The sequence below is a fragment of the Hippocampus guttulatus genome, chromosome 5, assembly GCF_054856545.1.
Source record: "Hippocampus guttulatus isolate MCC_2025c chromosome 5, RoL_Hgut_1.0, whole genome shotgun sequence".
Lineage (NCBI taxonomy): Eukaryota > Metazoa > Chordata > Actinopteri > Syngnathiformes > Syngnathidae > Hippocampus > Hippocampus guttulatus.
The window spans coordinates 926,263-948,608 of record NC_141265.1 but is presented as its reverse complement, the minus strand read 5'-3'; the positions used below and the strand labels follow the sequence as shown (position 1 = coordinate 948,608).

Below are 22,346 nucleotides of genomic sequence, written 5' to 3'. Positions count from 1 at the left end.
CAAATTATCATGGCCACACCCGCGCAAACGTGCACACGGGCATTTCAAAGTTGAGTTTTATTCTGGAAAACAAACACAACTACACTTCCTGTACAATTGGCTACATTTGAGTAACAAAAATAGTAGGAAAAAAAAAGTCTGATGGATGAAAAAATGCTGTAGTGTATTAACCCTATAGTGAGCTGCTCGTCAGTGACCCGCACCGACAAACACTGTGACCCGCCCCCCCGAACGCATCACGGCGAGTCCAAGGCCGTCCAACAGCGGCGCCGAAAACCACCGGGATGGCGCGTGGCCCGCAGGTGGCGCCAGAACCAGCCTTTGGACTCACTGCGGGAGCACCTGAGGTTGAAAAAAAATCGGCAGCGGCCCGAGGGCGGGTTACACGTTTCGACAGCCGAAGAAGTCGACGCCCACGTAGCGGGGGTAACCCTCCAGGGAGTTCATGGCCACCGGGTCCAATTTCCAGTATTGCCGTCCGCGGATGAGGTGGGCGTAGCCTGCCGAACCACATGGGGCCGTTAGCATTGCGCAGCCGTGCAAATGACGAGAGGCCAATTTCGAGCGCTTTCAAATTCGGGCGTCAAAGGACAAAATCTCTCACGTTGTAACGGCGCTACGTTTCCGAAAAGGTTCCGAATATTTGCGCTCCTACTTTTCTCCGGGCCAATATGTCATTTTGTACCGTAAGCGTCTTGGAAGGCGGCGTCCACTTCGGCCGGGATGTCGCCCCAGTCGCTGGTGGCCCGCGGGTACGCCGACTCCAGGCGGCTGCGTCGTGGGCTCAAGCGCCAGTAGCCGGCCGAGCCCAAGACGTAGGTGTTGAAATCCGGGTTGCGGCCCCAGCGCAGCGCCGCCCGGACGCCCGTTGCGGGAAGGCCCAGGCCCCGGACCGACTCTGGCCCTCGCACCCGCATCTCGGCGTCAAACACCCAGTAGCTGTCACCTGAGCGCCACACGGGACGGAATATTAGCGACGGTCCCATCTAGGAAAGCTTTGCGGTGGCGCCGTTTTCCTGATTGGGTTTCTCTGTTTTTGGTTGGTTTCGGTGTTGTACACTCAAGTTTTTGTTTCAACCAATATTTGGAACGTTTGTTCAAATTTCAACTCAATCCCGTTGAGTGACTTGGTTCGGTGGTCAACGCTAACTCGTTTCTTTGCGTATCTGCTTCATCAAATGAGTAAGGTGTTTTTTGCTGAAAAAAACGACCATGTATAGTAAGGCGTTTTTAGCCGAAAAAAACGACCATGTATATAGTAAGGCGTTTTTGGCCCGAAAAAAACGACCATGTATAGTAAGGCGTTTTAGCCGAAAAAACGACCATGTATAGTAAGGCGTTTTTAGCTGGAAAAAAACAACCAAGTATAGTAAGGCATTTTTAGCCGATAAAAACGACCATGTATAGTAAGGCGTTTTTAGCCGAAAAAAACGACCATGTATATAGTAAGGCGTTTTAGCCGAAAAAAAACGACCATGTATAGTAAGGCGTTTTTAACCGAAAAAAACCCGACCATGTACAGTAAGGCGTTTTTAGCCCAAAAAAACAACCATGTATAGGAAGGCGTTTTCAGCTGGAAAAAACGACCATGTAGTCATTTAGCCGAAAGAAACGAGCATGATTAATAAAAGAACACAACTCCACTGCCCTATGAGGTGCTTTGGCTCAGTGGTAGAGTGATGGCATGCCACACCAGAGGTTGAGTGTTTGATCCCTGGTTGTTGCAACAATGTCTACTCTTTAACCGCCAAATACAACTTATTTGAGGAAAAACCCAAAACAACTCAAAGGTTCATTGCGGTGGTTTAGCTCAGTGGTAGAAAGCTGAAGTCCCAATTCCAGTGGTTGGGTGTTCGATTCCCAGTGTTTGCAACAAGGTCACATTTTTCTTTAACCACTATTTGCAGCTTTATTGAAGACAACACAAAACAAACAAGAAGTTATGTGGTGGTGTGGCTCAGGGGTAGAGAAACCATGTCCCAAACTAGCGGTTGGGTGTTCAATCCCCGGAGATTGCAACCATATCCCTTCTTTCTTAGACCAACATGATAAGTAAGGCTTATTGAAGTCGTTTTTTGTATAGTAAGGCGTTTTCAGCCGAAAAAAACGACCATGTATAGTCTGATAAAAACGACCATGTATAGTAAGGCGTTTTAGCCGAAAAAAACGACCATGTATAGTAAGGCGTTTTTCGCCGAAAAAAACGACCACGTATAGTAAGGCGTTTTTAGCGGAAAAAAACGACCATGTATAGTAAGGCGTTTTTAGCCGAAAAAAACGACCATGTAAGGCGTTTTTCGACGATAAAAACGACCATGTATAGGAAGGCGTTTTTAACCCAAAAAAACGACCATGTATAGTAAGGCGTTTTTAATCAAAAAAAAAACGACCATGTATAGTAAGCCGTTTTTAGCCGAAAAAAACGACCATGTATAGTAAGGCGTTTTTAGCCGAAAAAAACGACCATGTATAGTAAGGCGTTTTTCGACGATAAAAACGACCATGTATAGGAAGGCGTTTTTAACCCAAAAAAACGACCATGTATATAAGGCGTTTTAGCCGAAAAAACGACCATGTATAGTAAGGCGTTTTTCGACGATAAAAACGACCATGTATAGGAAGGCGTTTTTAACCCAAAAAAACGACCATGTATAGTAAGGCGTTTTTAGCCGAAAAAAACGACCATGTATAGTAAGGCGTTTTTGGACAAAATATTTAGCCGAAAAAAACGACCATGGTAAGGCGTTTTTAGCCGGAAAAAAAAACGACCATGTATAATTAGGCGTTTTTAACCCAAAAAAACGACCATGTATAGTAAGGCATTTTACATGGTCGTTTTTTTCGGGTTAAAACGCCTTACTATACATGGTCGTTTTTATCGTCGAAAAACGCCTTACTATACATGGTCGTTTTTTTCGGCTAAAACGCTTTACTATATATACATGGTCGTTTTTTTCGGGCCAAAAACGCCTTACTATACATATACTCATTTTTAATGTGGTCCATTTTTAAATTGTGTTGAATTTATTGTGTAAAGTTTTCTTTTTGCCCGTTATTTTTGTTTGCTTTTCAATGTTTATATTTTGACAGCATTGAGTATTTCCTTGTATTTCAAGATACAGAACTTACACGATGGGGTGGAATTCATTTCAGACCAAAGTACACACCTTGAAAGAACCAAACGTTCCCGGCCTCGTCTTCGAAGGCGGCGTCCACGTGATTAGGGATCCCTCGCCAGTGGCGCGACGCTAGCGCGGGATAGCCACTCTCAAGACGGCCGTCACGGATGCGCCACACGTATCCTGACTTGAAGAAGAAAAGCTCACCGCGAATCATGGACGCCGCGTCAAAGTCCGTCTGGCACGTGTCGGGCTAAACAAAACAATGAGATGGAAGATCCGTCTCACGTAAAATGTGGCTGGTGTACATTCATAAGCATGTTGACATGCGCAGCTGATGTGAACGGTTCATTAGCTGGGCTAACCTTCAGTGTGCATTAGCAAAGCTGATCCGATACATTTGCCTGTTCACTAGCTATTCTAGATATATTTAATAGTGTGTGCTGCTTGTTTACATATTAGCTTGTTTAGTTGTTAGCATATGTCTATGGAGCATTTTTCTTTTGACCTCAGGGGGCCCTCAGCAGCGCAGCTGACAGAATGTGCATATTAGCATGTTGCTCAACAGACTGCTATCCATTAGCATGACTCACATGTGGGAGAATCTCGTTGGACTCGGGATGCGACGGCGGCGGCGGCGGGGGTGCAGGCGATGTAGTGGGCGGCGATGTCGGCCGCGTCCCGTACAGGTACTGGATGCCGCGCCGGTCGTCGTGGCTCAGCCTGAGCGGGTACGAGAAGGAATAGTAGGCGGACATGATGGCTCCGGGTTCTTCCGAGTGAAGCAGGCCCAGGACGTGGCCAAACTCGTGAGCCGCCACCTGGAGGAGGTCCGTGCCTAAGCATGGACATATGCCTGTTAGCGTCATTGATGTTTGTTTTAGCTAGCGTTTTATCACGTTTGTTGGCATTCTATCTTTTTCTTTTTTTGTTAACAAGTTAGCATTATGTTACCATGCTAGCTGGCGAGGTGGCATGTTCATTCATTCATCTTCCGAACCGCTTCATCCTCACTAGGGTTGCGGGGGTGCTGGAGCCTATCCCAGCTGTCTTCGGCTGTAGGCGGGGGACACCCCGAATTGGTAGCCAGCCAATCGCAGGAGGTGGCATGTGAGTTCGTATTTTTAGGTATTTGCATGAGAGTTAACCTGTTCTTGGTCGTGTTCTTTACCATGCGGTGAAGATTCTTTAGCGATTCTTTTTGCCCAATGTGACAAACGCAATGATTGTGTGTTTACTGTATTGTTTAATTGTTGTTTATCACCTCCGTGAGCATCCGGCTCATATTTTTACTAGCATCTCCTCTCTGACCTGACAAATGCAATGCTGATTAGCATGTCTACTTGTAAGCACCTTTTTTTAGCACCCATCGTGCCTTAGCTATCACATATTCAAAATAATTTAATCCAATCATTTTATTAGCATGTATAGCTAAGGTATATATTTTCTAGCACATTTGTTAGAATGCGGCTAGGATATGATAATACTGTAAATGTTTTTCACCTGGGGGGGGGGGGGGGGGTCTAAAAAGGATATTTACCTGCAGCCAAGTAAACATTTATGAGCATGCAAACTAGTTAACATACAAGCCCATGTAATATGTACAATATATTAGCATGTTTACCTGCACGGACACAGTAACAGGTAAATTTGCATTAGCATGACTAGCATGGCAATGAAGTTGCTGTTTATCTGACCCATGTGGTTTCCGAGTGTCCAGGCCTCATCGTAGTCAAAATGGACATCTCCTTGGCGATGTGTTTTGGGGAAGAAGGCGTGAGCAAGGATCCCGCCCGGGCCGTCGAACGGGAGGCTGTCACCGTGCCAGTATCTACGGGGCAGCAAAAAAGAAAAAGAAAAACAAACAAACCTTTATGTGTGCTAACCTGTGGGCCACCTTGCCACATATTCATAGGAAACTAAATAGCAAGGAAATGCCAGAAAGGAAAGTTCTAATTTGGGTGAACATGCATGATTACGATCATGCATCAGTCTCTGATGCTGGACGCAGTGAAAAGATGAGCCACGATGACACGACACCGCAGCAGGGAAGTGCTTGCTGAGCGAAGGACGAGAAGAAGGACAGCGGAGGACAAGTTTTGCCGTACCTGGTGAAGTCGATGCGGATGTCGGCTTTGCCGGTGTGGATCTCGGTAAAAGTGAGCGGCGTCACGTCGCTCCAAATCTTCAGAGCTTCCCGAAAAACGCGCCGCACCTTCTCCTCGCCCATCTGCCACGGGAAGCGCACGATCCTGACAAAACCCAATTAAACTTTTTTTTTTACGCTTCATTCACAATTCTGAGGAAAAAAGAGATTTCTTTAAAAAGAGAAGAAAAAAAAACATGCAAGAATAATGTGATCACGTACGAGTATCAGTTCTCGCGTAAGAATGTTTGGATTTGTATTGTATTCTGGCTGACTTGTCTCACTAACTTGCTAATCATTGCTAGCTTGTCATCTAACTCATGAACTCATTTTCTAACTGGCCCACTAACTTGCTGTCCAACTTTCTCGCTTTACTTGGTGTCTTACTCCAAACCAAGCCGCCCGATTGGACAAAAAGAGCAAAGCCTCTGCGCGCTTAGCATGTTGCCATGTTAGCGTAGCTAACCTGTAGGTGAGGTCGTTTTTGTCAAGGCGCCCTCCGGAGAGGACAAAGCGTCTGCGCCGGTGTCCTGGCGGAAGGAGACGATTCCGCTGGCTGTCGGCAAAGTCAGGAACTCCGCAGCGGAGACGCTTCCCTGGCCTCCGGGTGCTGTTGGACAGCACGACATCCTTGAAGAGATTGTGGACGTCAGGGAGCTTGACTCGTTTCTTCAGCTCGGGGGATTTGACAGACACCTGTGAGGAGGAGTCGGTTGATGAAAAATGTCATCAACCACCAGAAAGCCAAATGGAAAATGCGGGGATCAATCCCACTACCTCTTGCATGCAAAGCAAGCGCTCTAACATTTGAGCTAACTCCCCTGTGCTCAGTAAGAAACAATGTCAGTGAAAAATATCGTTAAATATCATCAACCAGAAGAGAGCCAAATGGAGAATGCGGGGATCGATCCCGCTACCTCTCGCATGCTAAGCAAGCGCTCTACCATTTGAGCTAACTCCCCTGTGCTCAGTTAGAAACAGTGTCTGTGAAAATATTATTTAACATCATCAACCCCCAGAAAGCCAAATGGAGAATGCGGGCGTCGATCCCGCTGCCTCTCGCATGCTAAGCAAGCGCTCTACCATTTGAGCTAATTCCCCTGTGTTGACAGGGAAGCAAAGTCAGTGAAAAAAATTTGTTAAATCTCATCAACCACCAGAAAGCTAAAAGGAGAATGCAGGTGTCGATCCTGCTACCTCTTGCATGCTAAGCAAGCGCTCTACCATTTGAGCTAACTCCTCTGTGCTCAGTAAGAAACAATGTCAGTGAAAAATATCGTTAAATATCATCAACCAGAAGAGAGCCAAATGGAGAATGCGGGCGTCGATCCCGCTGCCTCTCGCATGCTAAGCAAGCGCTCTACCATTTGAGCTAATTCCCCTGTGCTCAGCAAGAAACTGTGACAAGTGAAACAAAAAATCAACCACACGAAAGCAGAACAAAAAGCCAAATGGAGAATGCGGGCGTCGATCCCGCTGCCTCTCGCATGCTAAGCAAGCGCTCTACCATTTGAGCTAATTCCCCTGTGCTGACAGAGTAGCAAAGTCAGTGAAAAATATCGTTAAATATCATCAACCAGAAGAGAGGCAAATGGAGAATGCGGGTATCGATCCCGCTACCTCTCGCATGCGAAGCAAGCGCTCTACCATTTGAGCTAATTCCCCTGTGCTTATCAAGAAATAGTGTCAGTGAAAATATCATTTAATATCATCAACCCCCAGAAAGGCAAATGGAGAATGCGGGGGTCAATCCCGCTACCTCTCGCATGCAAAGCAAGCGCTCTACCATTTGAGCTAATTCCCCTGTGCTCAGTAAGAAACAATATCAGTGAAAAATACCGTTAAATGTCATCAACCAAAAAAAATCCAAATGGAGAATGCGGGCATCGATCCCGCTGCCTCTCGCATGCAAAGCAAGCGCTCTACCATTTGAGCTAATTCCCCTGTGCTCAGTGAGAAACAGTGTCAGTGAAAATATCATTTAACATCATCAACCCCCAGAAAGCCAAATGGAGAATGCGGGCGTCGATCCCGCTACCTCTCGCATGCTAAGCAAGCGCTCTACCATTTGAGCTAACTCCCCTGTGCTCAGTAAGAAACAATATCAGTGAAAAATACCGTTAAATGTCATCAACCAAAGAAATTCAAATGGAGAATGCGGGTATCGATCCCGCTGCCTCTCGCATGCAAAGCAAGCGCTCTACCATTTGAGCTAATTCCCCTGTGCTCAGAAAGAAACTGTGACAAGTGAAACAAAAAATCAACCACACGAAAGCCGAGAACAAAAAGCCAAATGGAGAATGGGGGTATCGATCCCACTACCTCTCGCATGCGAAGCAAGCGCTCTACCATTTGAGCTAATTCCCCTGTGTTGACAGAGAAGCAAAGTCAGTAAAAAAAACTGTTAAATATCATCAACCCCCAGAAAGCCTAATGGAGAATACGGGCGTCGATCCCGCTGCCTCTCGCGTGCAAAGCAAGCGCTCTACCATTTGAGCGAACTCCCCTGTGCTCAGTAAGAAACAATGTCAGTGAAAAATATCATCAACCAGAAGAGACCCAAATGGAGAATGCAGGGATCGATCCCGCTAGCTCTCGCATGCAAAGCAAGCGCTCTACCATTTGAGCTAATTCCCCTGTGCTCAGTGAGAAACAGTGTCAGTGAAAATTATCGTTAAATGTCATCAACCAGAAGAAATCCAAACGGAGAATGCGGGCATCGATCCCGCGACCTCTCGCATGCGAAGCAAGCGCTCTACCATTTGAGCTAATTCCCCTGTGCTGACAGAGAAGCAAAGTCAGTGAAAAAAACTGTTAAATATCATCAACCACTAGAATGCGGGTGTCGATCCCGCTACCTCTCGCATGCTAAGCAAGCGCTCTACCATTTGAGCTAATTCCCCCGTGCTTATCAAGAAACAGTGTCAGTGAAAATATCATTTAATATCATCAACCCCCAGAAAGCCAAATGGAGAATGCGGGTGTCGATCCCGCTGCCTCTCGCATGCTAAGCAAGCGCTCTACCATTTGAGCTAATTCCCCTGTGCTCAGTTGGAAACAATATCAGTGAAAAATACCGTTAAATGTCATCAACCAAAAGAGATCCAAATGGAGAATGCGGGCATCGATCCCGCTGCCTCTCGCATGCAAAGCAAGCGCTCTACCATTTGAGCTAATTCCCCTGTGCTCAGTGAGAAACAGTGTCAGTGAAAATATCATTTAACATCATCAACCCCCAGAAAGCCAAATGGAGAATGCGGGAGTCGATCCCGCTGCCTCTTGCATGCTAAGCAAGCACTCTACCATTTGAGCTAATTCCCCTGTGCTCAGAAAGAAACTGTGACAAGTGAAACAAAAAATCAACCACACGAAAGCCGAGAACAGAAAGCCAAATGGAGAATGCGGGTATTGATCCCGCTACCTCTCGCATGCGAAGCAAGCGCTCTACCATTCGAGCTAATTCCCCGGTGCTTATCATGAAACAGTGTCCGTGAAAATATCATTTAATATCATCAACCCCCAGAAAGCCAAATGGAGAATGGGGGTGTCGATCGCGCTGCCTCTCGCATGCTAAGCAAGCGCTCTACCATTGGAGCTAATTCCCCTGTGCTGACTGAGAAGGAAAGTCAGTGAAAAAAACTGTTAAATATCATCAACCACTAGAATGCTAAATGGAGAATGCGGGTGTCGATCCCGCTACCTCTCGCATGCTAAGCAAGCGCTCTACCATTTGAGCTAATTCCCCTGTGCTCAGTAAGAAACAATATCAGTGAAAAATACCGTTAAATGTCATCAACCAAAAGAAATTCAAATGGAGAATGCGGGCATCGATCCCGCTGCCTCTCGCATGCAAAGCAAGCGCTCTACCATTTGAGCTAATTCCCCTGTGCTCAGTGAGAAACAGTGTCAGTGAAAATATCATTTAACATCATCAACCCCCAGAAAGCCAAATGGAGAATGCGGGCGTCGATCCCGCTACCTCTCGCATGCTAAGAAGCGCTCTACCATTTGAGCTAACTCCCCTGTGCTCAGTAAGAAACAATGTCAGTGAAATATATCGTTAAATGTCATCATCCAGAAGAAATCCAAATGGAGAATGCGGGCATCGATCCCACTGCCTCTCGCTTGCAAAGCAAGCGCTCTACCATTTGAGCTAATTCCCCTGTGCTCAGCAAGAAACTGTGACAAGTGAAACAAAAAATCAACCACACGAAAGCAGAACAAAAAGCCAAATGGAGAATGCGGGCGTCGATCCCGCTGCCTCTCGCATGCTAAGCAAGCGCTCTACCATTTGAGCTAATTCCCCTGTGTTGACAGAGAAGCAAAGTCAGTGAAAAAAACCTGTTAAATATCATCAACCACTAGAAAGCTGAATGGAGAATGCGGGTGTCGATCCCGCTGCCTCTCGCATGCTAAGCAAGCGCTCTACCATTTGAGCTAATTCCCCTGTGTTAACAGAGTAGCAAAGTCAGTGAAAAATATCGTTAAATATCATCAACCAGAGCCAAATGGAGAATGCGGGCGTCGATCCCGCTGCCTCTCGCATGCTAAGCAAGCGCTCTACCATTTGAGCTAATTCCCCTGCGTTGACAGAGAAGCAAAGTCAGTGAAAAAAACTGTTAAATATCATCAACCACTAGAAAGCTAAATGGAGAATGCGGGTGTCGATCCCGCTGCCTCTCGCATGCTAAGCAAGCGCTCTACCATTTGAGCTAATTCCCCTGTGTTGTCAGGGAAGCAAAGTCAGTGAAAAAAATTTGTTAAATCTCATCAACCACCAGAAAGCTAAAAGGAGAATGCAGGTGTCGATGCTGCTACCTCTTGCATGCTAAGCAAGCGTTCTACCATTTGAGCTAATTCCCCTGTGTTGACAGAGAAGCAATGTCAGTGAAAAATACCGTTAAATATCATCAACCAGAAGCGAGCCAAATGGAGAATGCGGGGATCGATCCCGCTACCTCTCGCATGCGAAGCAAGCGCTCTACCATTTGAGCTAATTCCCCCGTGCTTATCAAGAAACAGTGTCAGTGAAAATATCATTTAATATCATCAACCCCCAGAAAGGCAAATGGAGAATGCGGGGGTCAATCCTGCTACCTCTCGCATGCAAAGCAAGCGCTCTACCAGTTGAGCTAATTCCCCTGTGCTCAGTAAGAAACAATATCAGTGAAAAATACAGTTAAATGTCATCAACCAAAAGAAATCCAAATGGAGAATGCGGGCATCGATCCCGCTGCCTCTCGCATGCAAAGCAAGCGCTCTACCATTTGAGCTAATTCCCCTGTGCTCAGTGAGAAACAGTGTCAGTGAAAATATCATTTAACATCATCAACCCCCAGAAAGCCAAATGGAGAATGCGGGCGTCGATCCCGCTGCCTCTTGCATGCTAAGCAAGCGTTCTACCATTTGAGCTAATTCCCCGGTGCTTATCATGAAACAGTGTCAGTGAAAATATCATTTAATATCATCAACCCCCAGAAAGCCAAATGGAGAATGCGGGCGTCGATCCCGCTACCTCTCGCATGCGAAGCAAGCGCTCTACCATTCGAGCTAATTCCCCGGTGCTTATCATGAAACAGTGTCAGTGAAAATATCATTTAATATCATCAACCCCCAGAAAGCCAAATGGAGAATGCGGGTGTCGATCCCGCTGCCTCTCGCATGCTAAGCAAGCGCTCTACCATTTGAGCTAATTCCCCTGTGCTGACAGAGAAGCAAAGTCAGTGAAAAAAACTGTTAAATATCATCAACCACTAGAATGCTAAATGGAGAATGCGGGTGTCGATCCCGCTACCTCTCGCATGCTAAGCAAGCGCTCTACCATTTGAGCTAATTCCCCCGTGCTTATCAAGAAACAGTGTCAGTGAAAAATACCGTTAAATGTCATCAACCAAAAGAAATTCAAATGGAGAATGCGGGCATCGATCCCGCTGCCTCTCGCATGCAAAGCAAGCGCTCTACCATTTGAGCTAATTCCCCTGTGTTCAGTGAGAAACAGTGTCAGTGAAAATATCATTTAACATCATCAACCCCCAGAAAGCCAAATGGAGAATGCGGGCGTCGATCCCGCTGCCTCTTGCATGCTAAGCAAGCGCTCTACCATTTGAGCTAATTCCCCTGTGTTCAGAAAGAAACTGTGACAAGTGAAACAAAAAATCAACCACACGAAAGCCGAGAACAGAAAGCCAAATGGAGAATGCGGGTATCGATCCCGCTACCTCTCGCATGCGAAGCAAGCGCTCTACCATTTGAGCTAATTCCCCGGTGTTTATCATGAAACAGTGTCCGTGAAAATATCATTTAATATCATCAACCCCCTGAGAGCCAAATGGAGAATGCGGGTGTCGATCCGGCTGCCTCTCGCATGCTAAGCAAGCGCTCTACCATTTGAGCTAATTCCCCTGTGCTCAGTGAGAAACAGTGTCAGTGAAAATATCATTTAACATCATCAACCCCCAGAAAGCCAAATGGAGAATGCGGGCGTCGATCCCGCTACCTCTCGCATGCTAAGCAAGCGCTCTACCATTTGAGCTAACTCCCCTGTGCTCAATAAGAAACAATGTCAGTGAAAAATATCGTTAAATATCATCAACCAGAAGGGACCAAAATGGAGAATGCAGGGATCGATCCCGCTAGCTCTCGCATGCAAAGCAAGCGCTCTACCATTTGAGCTAATTCCCCTGTGCTCAGTGAGAAACAGTGTCAGTGAAAATATCATTTAACATCATCAACCCCCAGAAAGCCAAATGGAGAATGCGGGCGTCGATCCCGCTACCTCTCGCATGCTAAGCAAGCGCTCTACCATATGAGCTAACTCCCCTGTGATCAGTAGGAAACAATGTCAGTGAAAAATATCGTTAAATATCATCAACCAGATGAGAGCCAAATGGAGAATGCGGGGATCGATCCCACTGCCTCTCGCATGCAAAGCAAGCGCTCTACCATTTGAGCTAATTCCCCTGTGCTCAGAAAGAAACTGTGACAAGTGAAACAAAAAATCAACCACACGAAAGCCGAGAACAAAAAGCCAAATGGAGAATGGGGGTATCGATCCCACTACCTCTCGCATGCGAAGCAAGCGCTCTACCATTTGAGCTAATTCCCCTGTGTTGACAGAGAAGCAAAGTCAGTAAAAAAAACTGTTAAATATCATCAACCCCCAGAAAGCCAAATGGAGAATACGGGCGTCGATCCCGCTGCCTCTCGCGTGCAAAGCAAGCGCTCTACCATTTGAGCGAACTCCCCTGTGCTCAGTAAGAAACAATGTCAGTGAAAAATATCATCAACCAGAAGAGACCCAAATGGAGAATGCAGGGATCGATCCCGCTAGCTCTCGCATGCAAAGCAAGCGCTCTACCATTTGAGCTAATTCCCCTGTGCTCAGTGAGAAACAGTGTCAGTGAAAATTATCGTTAAATGTCATCAACCAGAAGAAATCCAAATGGAGAATGCGGGCATCGATCCCGCGACCTCTCGCATGCGAAGCAAGCGCTCTACCATTTGAGCTAATTCCCCTGTGCTGACAGAGAAGCAAAGTCAGTGAAAAAAACTGTTAAATATCATCAACCACTAGAATGCGGGTGTCGATCCCGCTACCTCTCGCATGCTAAGCAAGCGCTCTACCATTTGAGCTAATTCCCCCGTGCTTATCAAGAAACAGTGTCAGTGAAAATATCATTTAATATCATCAACCCCCAGAAAGCCAAATGGAGAATGCGGGTGTCGATCCCGCTGCCTCTCGCATGCTAAGCAAGCGCTCTACCATTTGAGCTAATTCCCCTGTGCTCAGTTGGAAACAATATCAGTGAAAAATACCGTTAAATGTCATCAACCAAAAGAGATCCAAATGGAGAATGCGGGCATCGATCCCGCTGCCTCTCGCATGCAAAGCAAGCGCTCTACCATTTGAGCTAATTCCCCTGTGCTCAGTGAGAAACAGTGTCAGTGAAAATATCATTTAACATCATCAACCCCCAGAAAGCCAAATGGAGAATGCGGGCGTCGATCCCGCTACCTCTCGCATGCTAAGAAGCGCTCTACCATTTGAGCTAACTCCCCTGTGCTCAGTAAGAAACAATGTCAGTGAAATATATCGTTAAATGTCATCATCCAGAAGAAATCCAAATGGAGAATGCGGGCATCGATCCCACTGCCTCTCGCTTGCAAAGCAAGCGCTCTACCATTTGAGCTAATTCCCCTGTGCTCAGCAAGAAACTGTGACAAGTGAAACAAAAAATCAACCACACGAAAGCAGAACAAAAAGCCAAATGGAGAATGCGGGCGTCGATCCCGCTGCCTCTCGCATGCTAAGCAAGCGCTCTACCATTTGAGCTAATTCCCCTGTGTTGACAGAGAAGCAAAGTCAGTGAAAAAAACCTGTTAAATATCATCAACCACTAGAAAGCTGAATGGAGAATGCGGGTGTCGATCCCGCTGCCTCTCGCATGCTAAGCAAGCGCTCTACCATTTGAGCTAATTCCCCTGTGTTAACAGAGTAGCAAAGTCAGTGAAAAATATCGTTAAATATCATCAACCAGAGCCAAATGGAGAATGCGGGCGTCGATCCCGCTGCCTCTCGCATGCTAAGCAAGCGCTCTACCATTTGAGCTAATTCCCCTGTGTTGACAGAGAAGCAAAGTCAGTGAAAAAAACTGTTAAATATCATCAACCACTAGAAAGCTAAATGGAGAATGCGGGTGTCGATCCCGCTGCCTCTCGCATGCTAAGCAAGCGCTCTACCATTTGAGCTAATTCCCCTGTGTTGTCAGGGAAGCAAAGTCAGTGAAAAAAATTTGTTAAATCTCATCAACCACCAGAAAGCTAAAAGGAGAATGCAGGTGTCGATGCTGCTACCTCTTGCATGCTAAGCAAGCGTTCTACCATTTGAGCTAATTCCCCTGTGTTGACAGAGAAGCAATGTCAGTGAAAAATACCGTTAAATATCATCAACCAGAAGCGAGCCAAATGGAGAATGCGGGGATCGATCCCGCTACCTCTCGCATGCGAAGCAAGCGCTCTACCATTTGAGCTAATTCCCCCGTGCTTATCAAGAAACAGTGTCAGTGAAAATATCATTTAATATCATCAACCCCCAGAAAGGCAAATGGAGAATGCGGGGGTCAATCCTGCTACCTCTCGCATGCAAAGCAAGCGCTCTACCAGTTGAGCTAATTCCCCTGTGCTCAGTAAGAAACAATATCAGTGAAAAATACAGTTAAATGTCATCAACCAAAAGAAATCCAAATGGAGAATGCGGGCATCGATCCCGCTGCCTCTCGCATGCAAAGCAAGCGCTCTACCATTTGAGCTAATTCCCCTGTGCTCAGTGAGAAACAGTGTCAGTGAAAATATCATTTAACATCATCAACCCCCAGAAAGCCAAATGGAGAATGCGGGCGTCGATCCCGCTGCCTCTTGCATGCTAAGCAAGCGTTCTACCATTTGAGCTAATTCCCCGGTGCTTATCATGAAACAGTGTCAGTGAAAATATCATTTAATATCATCAACCCCCAGAAAGCCAAATGGAGAATGCGGGCGTCGATCCCGCTACCTCTCGCATGCGAAGCAAGCGCTCTACCATTCGAGCTAATTCCCCGGTGCTTATCATGAAACAGTGTCAGTGAAAATATCATTTAATATCATCAACCCCCAGAAAGCCAAATGGAGAATGCGGGTGTCGATCCCGCTGCCTCTCGCATGCTAAGCAAGCGCTCTACCATTTGAGCTAATTCCCCTGTGCTGACAGAGAAGCAAAGTCAGTGAAAAAAACTGTTAAATATCATCAACCACTAGAATGCTAAATGGAGAATGCGGGTGTCGATCCCGCTACCTCTCGCATGCTAAGCAAGCGCTCTACCATTTGAGCTAATTCCCCCGTGCTTATCAAGAAACAGTGTCAGTGAAAAATACCGTTAAATGTCATCAACCAAAAGAAATTCAAATGGAGAATGCGGGCATCGATCCCGCTGCCTCTCGCATGCAAAGCAAGCGCTCTACCATTTGAGCTAATTCCCCTGTGTTCAGTGAGAAACAGTGTCAGTGAAAATATCATTTAACATCATCAACCCCCAGAAAGCCAAATGGAGAATGCGGGCGTCGATCCCGCTGCCTCTTGCATGCTAAGCAAGCGCTCTACCATTTGAGCTAATTCCCCTGTGTTCAGAAAGAAACTGTGACAAGTGAAACAAAAAATCAACCACACGAAAGCCGAGAACAGAAAGCCAAATGGAGAATGCGGGTATCGATCCCGCTACCTCTCGCATGCGAAGCAAGCGCTCTACCATTTGAGCTAATTCCCCGGTGTTTATCATGAAACAGTGTCCGTGAAAATATCATTTAATATCATCAACCCCCTGAAAGCCAAATGGAGAATGCGGGTGTCGATCCGGCTGCCTCTCGCATGCTAAGCAAGCGCTCTACCATTTGAGCTAATTCCCCTGTGCTCAGTGAGAAACAGTGTCAGTGAAAATATCATTTAACATCATCAACCCCCAGAAAGCCAAATGGAGAATGCGGGCGTCGATCCCGCTACCTCTCGCATGCTAAGCAAGCGCTCTACCATTTGAGCTAACTCCCCTGTGCTCAATAAGAAACAATGTCAGTGAAAAATATCGTTAAATATCATCAACCAGAAGGGACCAAAATGGAGAATGCAGGGATCGATCCCGCTAGCTCTCGCATGCAAAGCAAGCGCTCTACCATTTGAGCTAATTCCCCTGTGCTCAGTGAGAAACAGTGTCAGTGAAAATATCATTTAACATCATCAACCCCCAGAAAGCCAAATGGAGAATGCGGGCGTCGATCCCGCTACCTCTCGCATGCTAAGCAAGCGCTCTACCATATGAGCTAACTCCCCTGTGATCAGTAGGAAACAATGTCAGTGAAAAATATCGTTAAATATCATCAACCAGATGAGAGCCAAATGGAGAATGCGGGGATCGATCCCACTGCCTCTCGCATGCAAAGCAAGCGCTCTACCATTTGAGCTAATTCCCCTGTGCTCAGCAAGAAACTGTGACAAGTGAAACAAAAAATCAACCACACGAAAGCAGAACAAAAAGCCAAATGGAGAATGCGGGCGTCGATCCCACTGCCTCTCGCATGCTAAGCAAGCGCTCTACCATTTGAGCTAATTCCCCTGTGTTGACAGAGAAGCAAAGTCAGTGAAAAAAACTGTTAAATATCATCAACCACTAGAAAGCTAAATGGAGAATGCGGGTGTCGATCCCGCTGCCTCTCGCATGCTAAGCAAGCGCTCTACCATTTGAGCTAATTCCCCTGTGTTGACAGAGTAGCAAAGTCAGTGAAAAATATCGTTAAATATCATCAACCAGAAGAGAGCCAAATGGAGAATGCGGGTATCGATGCCGCTGCCTCTCGCATGCTAAGCAAGCGCTCTACCATTTGAGCTAATTCCCCTGTGTTGACAGAGTAGCAAAGTCAGTGAAAAATATCGTTAAATATCATCAACCAGAAGAGAGCCAAATGGAGAATGCGGGTATCGATCCCGCTACCTCTCGCATGCGAAGCAAGCGCTCTACCATTTGAGCTAATTCCCCCGTGCGTATCAAGAAACAATGTCAGTGAAAATATCATTTAATATCATCAACCAGAGCCAAATGGAGAATGCGGGCGTCGATCCCGCTGCCTCTCGCATGCTAAGCAAGCGCTCTACCATTTGAGCTAATTCCCCTGTGCTCAGCAAGAAACTGTGACAAGTGAAACAAAAAATCAACCACACGAAAGCAGAACAAAAAGCCAAATGGAGAATGCGGGCGTCGATCCCACTGCCTCTCGCATGCTAAGCAAGCGCTCTACCATTTGAGCTAATTCCCCTGTGTTGACAGAGAAGCAAAGTCAGTGAAAAAAACTGTTAAATATCATCAACCACTAGAAAGCTAAATGGAGAATGCGGGTGTCGATCCCGCTGCCTCTCGCATGCTAAGCAAGCGCTCTACCATTTGAGCTAATTCCCCTGTGTTGACAGAGTAGCAAAGTCAGTGAAAAATATCGTTAAATATCATCAACCAGAAGAGAGCCAAATGGAGAATGCAGGTATCGATGCCGCTGCCTCTCGCATGCTAAGCAAGCGCTCTACCATTTGAGCTAATTCCCCTGTGTTGACAGAGTAGCAAAGTCAGTGAAAAATATCGTTAAATATCATCAACCAGAAGAGAGCCAAATGGAGAATGCGGGTATCGATCCCGCTACCTCTCGCATGCGAAGCAAGCGCTCTACCATTTGAGCTAATTCCCCCGTGCTTATCAAGAAACAATGTCAGTGAAAATATCATTTAATATCATCAACCAGAGCCAAATGGAGAATGCGGGCGTCGATCCCGCTGCCTCTCGCATGCTAAGCAAGCGCTCTACCATTTGAGCTAATTCCCCTGTGTTGACAGAGAAGCAAAGTCAGTGAAAAAAACTGTTAAATATCATCAACCACTAGAAAGCTAAATGGAGAATGCGGGTGTCGATCCCGCTACCTCTCGCATGCTAAGCAAGCGCTCTACCATTTGAGCTAATTCCCCTGTGCTCAGTAAGAAACAATATCAGTGAAAAATACCGTTAAATGTCATCAACCAAAAGAAATCCAAATGGAGAATGCGGGCATCGATCCCGCTGCCTCTCGCATGCAAAGCAAGCGCTCTACCATTTGAGCTAATTCCCCTGTGCTCAGTAAGAAACAATATCAGTGAAAAATACCGTTAAATGTCATCAACCAAAAGAAATCCAAATGGGGAATGCGGGCATCGATCCCGCTTCCTCTCGCATGCGAAGCAAGCGCTCTACCATTTGAGCTAATTCCCCTGTGCTCAGTGAGAAACAGTGTCAGTGAAAATATCATTTAACATCATCAACCCCCAGAAAGCCAAATGGAGAATGGGGGCGTCGATCCCGCTACCTCTCGCATGCTAAGCAAGTGCTCTACCATTTGAGCTAACTCCCCTGTGCTCAGTAAGAAACAATATCAGTGAAAAATACCGTTAAATGTCATCAACCAAAAGAGATCCAAATGGAGAATGCGGGCATCGATCCCGCTGCCTCTCGCATGCAAAGCAAGCGCTCTACCATTTGAGCTAATTCCCCGGTGCTTATCATGAAACAGTGTCAGTGAAAATATCATTTAACATCATCAACCCCCAGAAAGCCAAATGGAGAATGCGGGCGTCGATCCCGCTACCTCTCGCATGCTAAGCAAGCGCTCTACCATTTGAGCTAACTCCCCTGTGCTCAGTAAGAAACAATGTCAGTGAAAAATATCGTTAAATATCATCAACCAGAAGAGAGCCAAATGGAGATTGCGGGTATCGATCCCGCTACCTCTCGCATGCGAAGCAAGCGCTCTACCATCTGAGCTAATTCCCCAGTGCTTATCACGAAACAGTGTGAGTGAAAATATCATTTAATATCATCAACCCGCAGCAAGCCAAATGGAGAATGCGGGCGTCGATCCCGCTGCCTCTCGCATGCTAAGCAAGCGCTCTACCATTTGAGCTAATTCCCCTGTGTTGACAGAGTAGCAAAGTCAGTGAAAAATATCGTTAAATATCATCAACCAGAAGAGAGCCAAATGGAGAATGCGGGTATCGATCCTGCTACCTCTTGCATGCCAAGCAAGCGCTCTACCATTTGAGCTAACTCCTCTGTGCTCAGTAAGAAACAATGTCAGTGAAAAATATCGTTAAATATCATCAACCAGAAGAGAGCCAAATGGAGAATGCAGGGACCGATTACACTACCTCTCGCATGCAAAGCAAGCACTCTACCATTTGAGCTAATTCCCCTGTGCTCAGCAAGAAACTGTGACAAGTGAAACAAAAAATCAACCGCACGAAAGCAGAACAAAAAGCCAAATGGAGAATGCGGGCGTCGATCCCGCTGCCTCTCGCATGCTAAGCAAGCGCTCTACCATTTGAGCTAATTCCCCTGTGTTGACAGAGAAGCAATGTCAGTGAAAAATACCGTTAAATATCATCAACCACTAGAAAGCTAAATGGAGAATGCGGGTGTCGATCCCGCTACCTCTCGCATGCTAAGCAAGCGCTCTACCATTTGAGGTAATTCCCCTGTGCTCAGAAAGAAACAATATCAGTGAAAAATACCGTTAAATGTCATCAACCAAAGGAAATCCAAATGGAGAATGCGGGCATCGATCCCGCTACCTCTCGCATGCAAAGCAAGCGCTCTACTATTTGAGCTAATTCCCCTGTGCTCAGCAAGAAACTGTGACAAGTGAAACAAAAAATCAACCACACGAAAGCAGAACAAAAATCCAAATGGAGAATGCGGGCGTCGATCCCGCTGCCTCTCGCATGCTAAGCAAGCGCTCTACCATTTGAGCTAATTCCCCTGTGCTGACAGAGTAGCAAAGTCAGTGAAAAATATCGTTAAATATCATCAACCAGAAGAGAGGCAAATGGAGAATGCGGGTATCGATCCCGCTACCTCTCGCATGCGAAGCAAGCGCTCTACCATTTGAGCTAATTCCCCCGTGCTTATCAAGAAACAGTGTCAGTGAAAATATCATTTAATATCATCAACCCCCAGAAAGGCAAATGGAGAATGCGGGGGTCAATCCCGCTACCTCTCGCATGCAAAGCAAGCGCTCTACCATTTGAGCTAATTCCCCTGTGCTCAGTAAGAAACAATATCAGTGAAAAATACCGTTAAATGTCATCAACCAAAAGAGATCCAAATGGAGAATGCGGGCATCGATCCCGCTACCTCTCGCATGCGAAGCAAGCGCTCTACCATTTGAGCTAATTCCCCCGTGCTTATCAAGAAACAGTGTCAGTGAAAATATCATTTAATATCATCAACCCCCAGAAAGGCAAATGGAGAATGCGGGGGTCAATCCTGCTACCTCTCGCTTGCAAAGCAAGCGCTCTACCATTTGAGCTAATTCCCCTGTGCTGTGAGAAACAGTGTCAGTGAAAATATCATTTAACATCATCAACCCCCAGAAAGCCAAATGGAGAATGCGGGCGTCGATCCCGCTACCTCTCGCATGCTAAGCAAGCGCTCTACCATTTGAGCTAATTCCCCCGTGCTTATCAAGAAACAGTGTCAGTGAAAATATCATTTAATATCGTCAACCCCCAGAAAGCCAAATGGAGAATGCGGGCATCGATCTCACTGCCTCTCGCATGCTAAGCAAGCGCTCTACCATTTGAGCTAATTCCCCTGTGCTGACAGAGAAGCAAAGTCAGTGAAAAAAACTGTTAAATATCATCAACCACTAGAATGCTAAATGGAGAATGCGGGTGTCGATCCCGCTACCTCTCGCATGCTAAGCAAGCGCTCTACCATTTGAGCTAACTCCCCTGTGCTCAGTAAGAAACAATGTCAGTGAAAAATATTGTTGAATATCATCAACCAAATGGAGAATGCGGGCATCAATTGCGCTACCTCTCGCATGCAAAGCAACCGCTCTACCATTTGAGCTAACTCCCCTGAGCTCATCAAGAACCAATAAAAGTTAAAACATTTTGTAAGTATCATCAACTCCACAAAAGCCGAGAACAGAGCCAAATGGAGAATGCGGGCATTGATTCCACTACCTCTTGCATGCAAAGCAAGCACTCTACCATTTGAGCTCATTCCCCTGTGCTCACCAATAAACAATCACAGTGAAAAACTTCATTTCATATCATCAAACCAGATTTTCCGTTTTTTAATACCGGAAGCAATCCAAGGGTTTCGTTGTCAACCAGGAGTCACACTTCGACTGGTGCTGTTCACTCAGGTGCTCCTTTTTTATGTCAAGCAATAAACACCGTCATCTTACACGAATGTACTGTACCTGGAGGACTCGTGCATACATGGAGGCAAGCTTTCACTCGTGCTGCGCTTGCCCCCCCCCCACCCAAAAAAGAAAAACACAACAACAACAAAAACCTAAAGTGACTCATTCGAGTGACACTTGAGGAGGCTCAACCGTCGGGTCGCGGAGGGATCATGATGAAGAGCGTGGCGTCAACAAGGCGTGAGTGGGGCGCCTCGGCTGTGGGAGGCACTCAAAAGCACGCAAACAAAAGGAGGAAGTCAACAAAATTCCAAAACACACACACACACACACACGCGCGCAGGCACGCACGCACACACACACAAAAGCGCGCTCCACGTGTGTCGCGCGTTTGCGCGTGCACGCGCGCCTACTCCAACACCACGACAAGTGCGAAAGGAAGCAAGTCGTGTCCAAAGAGCACGCAAACAGCAGCAGCTCACCGGCGAGGATTTGTGGTGGTGGCGGCCGGCGGCGGCGGCGGCGGCGGCGCGCGCGCACTCGGCGAGCGTGAGGATGAGGAGCAACCGGCACAGGAGGCCGCCGGACGCGTGTGCGCTCGTCCGCATCTCGGCCAGCTGCTGCTCGTCGTGACGCGCGCCTGCCCGCTGCTCCGAGTCGTCAGCACCCAACTTCCTCCGCTTTAAGTACCGCCTCGACGCTTCTTTGTTCACCACGGGCCACCGTACGTACACACACACACGCACACACACACGCACGCACGCGCACTTTTCTCGGTCGGCACCACGTGACGGTTAACCCCCTGCGTGCCAAACGCGCGACGGCACTTTCGCCCCAAATCCAAACGCGACTTCACTGTTCTGGCACTGAAATACTTTTTTCAGACTGTCCCTGAATAAAAAGATAAAGAGAGATGGAGAGAGAGAGGGGAGTGGGGGGGGGGGGGGGCTGGTTACACGGAGAGATAGATATTTGGTGGATGGGGCTAAAAATGACTTCCGGCTGTCCCTCAAGGCAACACCTAACTTGACCGACAGATAAAATGTGACCACGGGGAAAACGGACATTTCAGACTGCCCTTTCGGGCAACACTTGGGTTTTTTTCGGTACTGCAAGAAAGCAAAGTCTTTTTCCAAGTTTCTGGACCTCTCAAAAAGTACGCATGTGGGGTTTTCTTTTGGCCCCAACAAATTGCCCCAGGGCTAAATTAAGATAAAATATATTTCCACAGTGAAAAGATAAAATGAAAGTTACGGGTTCCAGCTGCAGTTCCAGGAACCTTTGGTTGTATAGTCACTGTATATTTGGTACTTTTAGTTCATGGAACAGAAATG

At 46.7% G+C, this 22,346-nt stretch overlaps 1 protein-coding gene and 18 non-coding genes across 21 annotated transcripts; all 19 read right to left on the bottom strand.

Moving 5' to 3' along the window:
* Nucleotides 1-4: 4 nt before the first annotated feature.
* Nucleotides 5-21,726, bottom strand: mmp11a (matrix metallopeptidase 11a). Of its 3 annotated transcripts, none has more exons than XM_086111111.1 (8): nt 21,495-21,726; nt 5,732-5,961; nt 5,228-5,371; nt 4,817-4,950; nt 3,713-3,957; nt 3,168-3,306; nt 686-946; nt 5-500 (listed from the first exon to the last, which is right to left on the bottom strand). In XM_086111111.1, the coding sequence occupies exons 1-8, from the start codon at nt 21,618-21,620 to the stop codon at nt 382-384; spliced, it is 1,398 nt and encodes a 465-aa protein (XP_085967237.1). In that variant the 5' UTR covers nt 21,621-21,726; the 3' UTR covers nt 5-381. The 3 variants fall into 3 exon arrangements, with proteins under 3 accessions (XP_085967237.1, XP_085967236.1, XP_085967238.1); XM_086111110.1 differs by having other exon boundaries at nt 3,168-3,372; nt 21,495-21,724; XM_086111112.1 differs by lacking the exon at nt 21,495-21,726 and adding an exon at nt 21,070-21,215 and having other exon boundaries at nt 3,168-3,372.
* trnaa-agc (transfer RNA alanine (anticodon AGC)) lies at nt 6,155-6,227 on the bottom strand. Its single transcript has one exon. It is a non-coding gene; the product is annotated as a tRNA-Ala (tRNA).
* trnaa-cgc (transfer RNA alanine (anticodon CGC)) lies at nt 6,858-6,930 on the bottom strand. Its single transcript has one exon. It is a non-coding gene; the product is annotated as a tRNA-Ala (tRNA).
* Nucleotides 7,415-7,487, bottom strand: trnaa-ugc (transfer RNA alanine (anticodon UGC)). Its single transcript has one exon. It is a non-coding gene; the product is annotated as a tRNA-Ala (tRNA).
* On the bottom strand, nt 7,970-8,042 carry trnaa-cgc (transfer RNA alanine (anticodon CGC)). The gene has a single exon. It is a non-coding gene; the product is annotated as a tRNA-Ala (tRNA).
* On the bottom strand, nt 8,514-8,586 carry trnaa-agc (transfer RNA alanine (anticodon AGC)). Its single transcript has one exon. It is a non-coding gene; the product is annotated as a tRNA-Ala (tRNA).
* Nucleotides 10,196-10,268, bottom strand: trnaa-cgc (transfer RNA alanine (anticodon CGC)). Its single transcript has one exon. It is a non-coding gene; the product is annotated as a tRNA-Ala (tRNA).
* trnaa-agc (transfer RNA alanine (anticodon AGC)) lies at nt 11,311-11,383 on the bottom strand. The gene has a single exon. It is a non-coding gene; the product is annotated as a tRNA-Ala (tRNA).
* trnaa-cgc (transfer RNA alanine (anticodon CGC)) lies at nt 11,456-11,528 on the bottom strand. The gene has a single exon. It is a non-coding gene; the product is annotated as a tRNA-Ala (tRNA).
* Nucleotides 12,153-12,225, bottom strand: trnaa-ugc (transfer RNA alanine (anticodon UGC)). Its single transcript has one exon. It is a non-coding gene; the product is annotated as a tRNA-Ala (tRNA).
* On the bottom strand, nt 12,708-12,780 carry trnaa-cgc (transfer RNA alanine (anticodon CGC)). The gene has a single exon. It is a non-coding gene; the product is annotated as a tRNA-Ala (tRNA).
* trnaa-cgc (transfer RNA alanine (anticodon CGC)) lies at nt 14,231-14,303 on the bottom strand. Its single transcript has one exon. It is a non-coding gene; the product is annotated as a tRNA-Ala (tRNA).
* On the bottom strand, nt 15,346-15,418 carry trnaa-agc (transfer RNA alanine (anticodon AGC)). The gene has a single exon. It is a non-coding gene; the product is annotated as a tRNA-Ala (tRNA).
* On the bottom strand, nt 15,491-15,563 carry trnaa-cgc (transfer RNA alanine (anticodon CGC)). Its single transcript has one exon. It is a non-coding gene; the product is annotated as a tRNA-Ala (tRNA).
* On the bottom strand, nt 16,188-16,260 carry trnaa-ugc (transfer RNA alanine (anticodon UGC)). Its single transcript has one exon. It is a non-coding gene; the product is annotated as a tRNA-Ala (tRNA).
* Nucleotides 16,751-16,823, bottom strand: trnaa-cgc (transfer RNA alanine (anticodon CGC)). Its single transcript has one exon. It is a non-coding gene; the product is annotated as a tRNA-Ala (tRNA).
* On the bottom strand, nt 17,448-17,520 carry trnaa-cgc (transfer RNA alanine (anticodon CGC)). Its single transcript has one exon. It is a non-coding gene; the product is annotated as a tRNA-Ala (tRNA).
* Nucleotides 18,002-18,074, bottom strand: trnaa-cgc (transfer RNA alanine (anticodon CGC)). The gene has a single exon. It is a non-coding gene; the product is annotated as a tRNA-Ala (tRNA).
* Nucleotides 19,685-19,757, bottom strand: trnaa-cgc (transfer RNA alanine (anticodon CGC)). The gene has a single exon. It is a non-coding gene; the product is annotated as a tRNA-Ala (tRNA).
* Nucleotides 21,727-22,346: the final 620 nt, after the last annotated feature.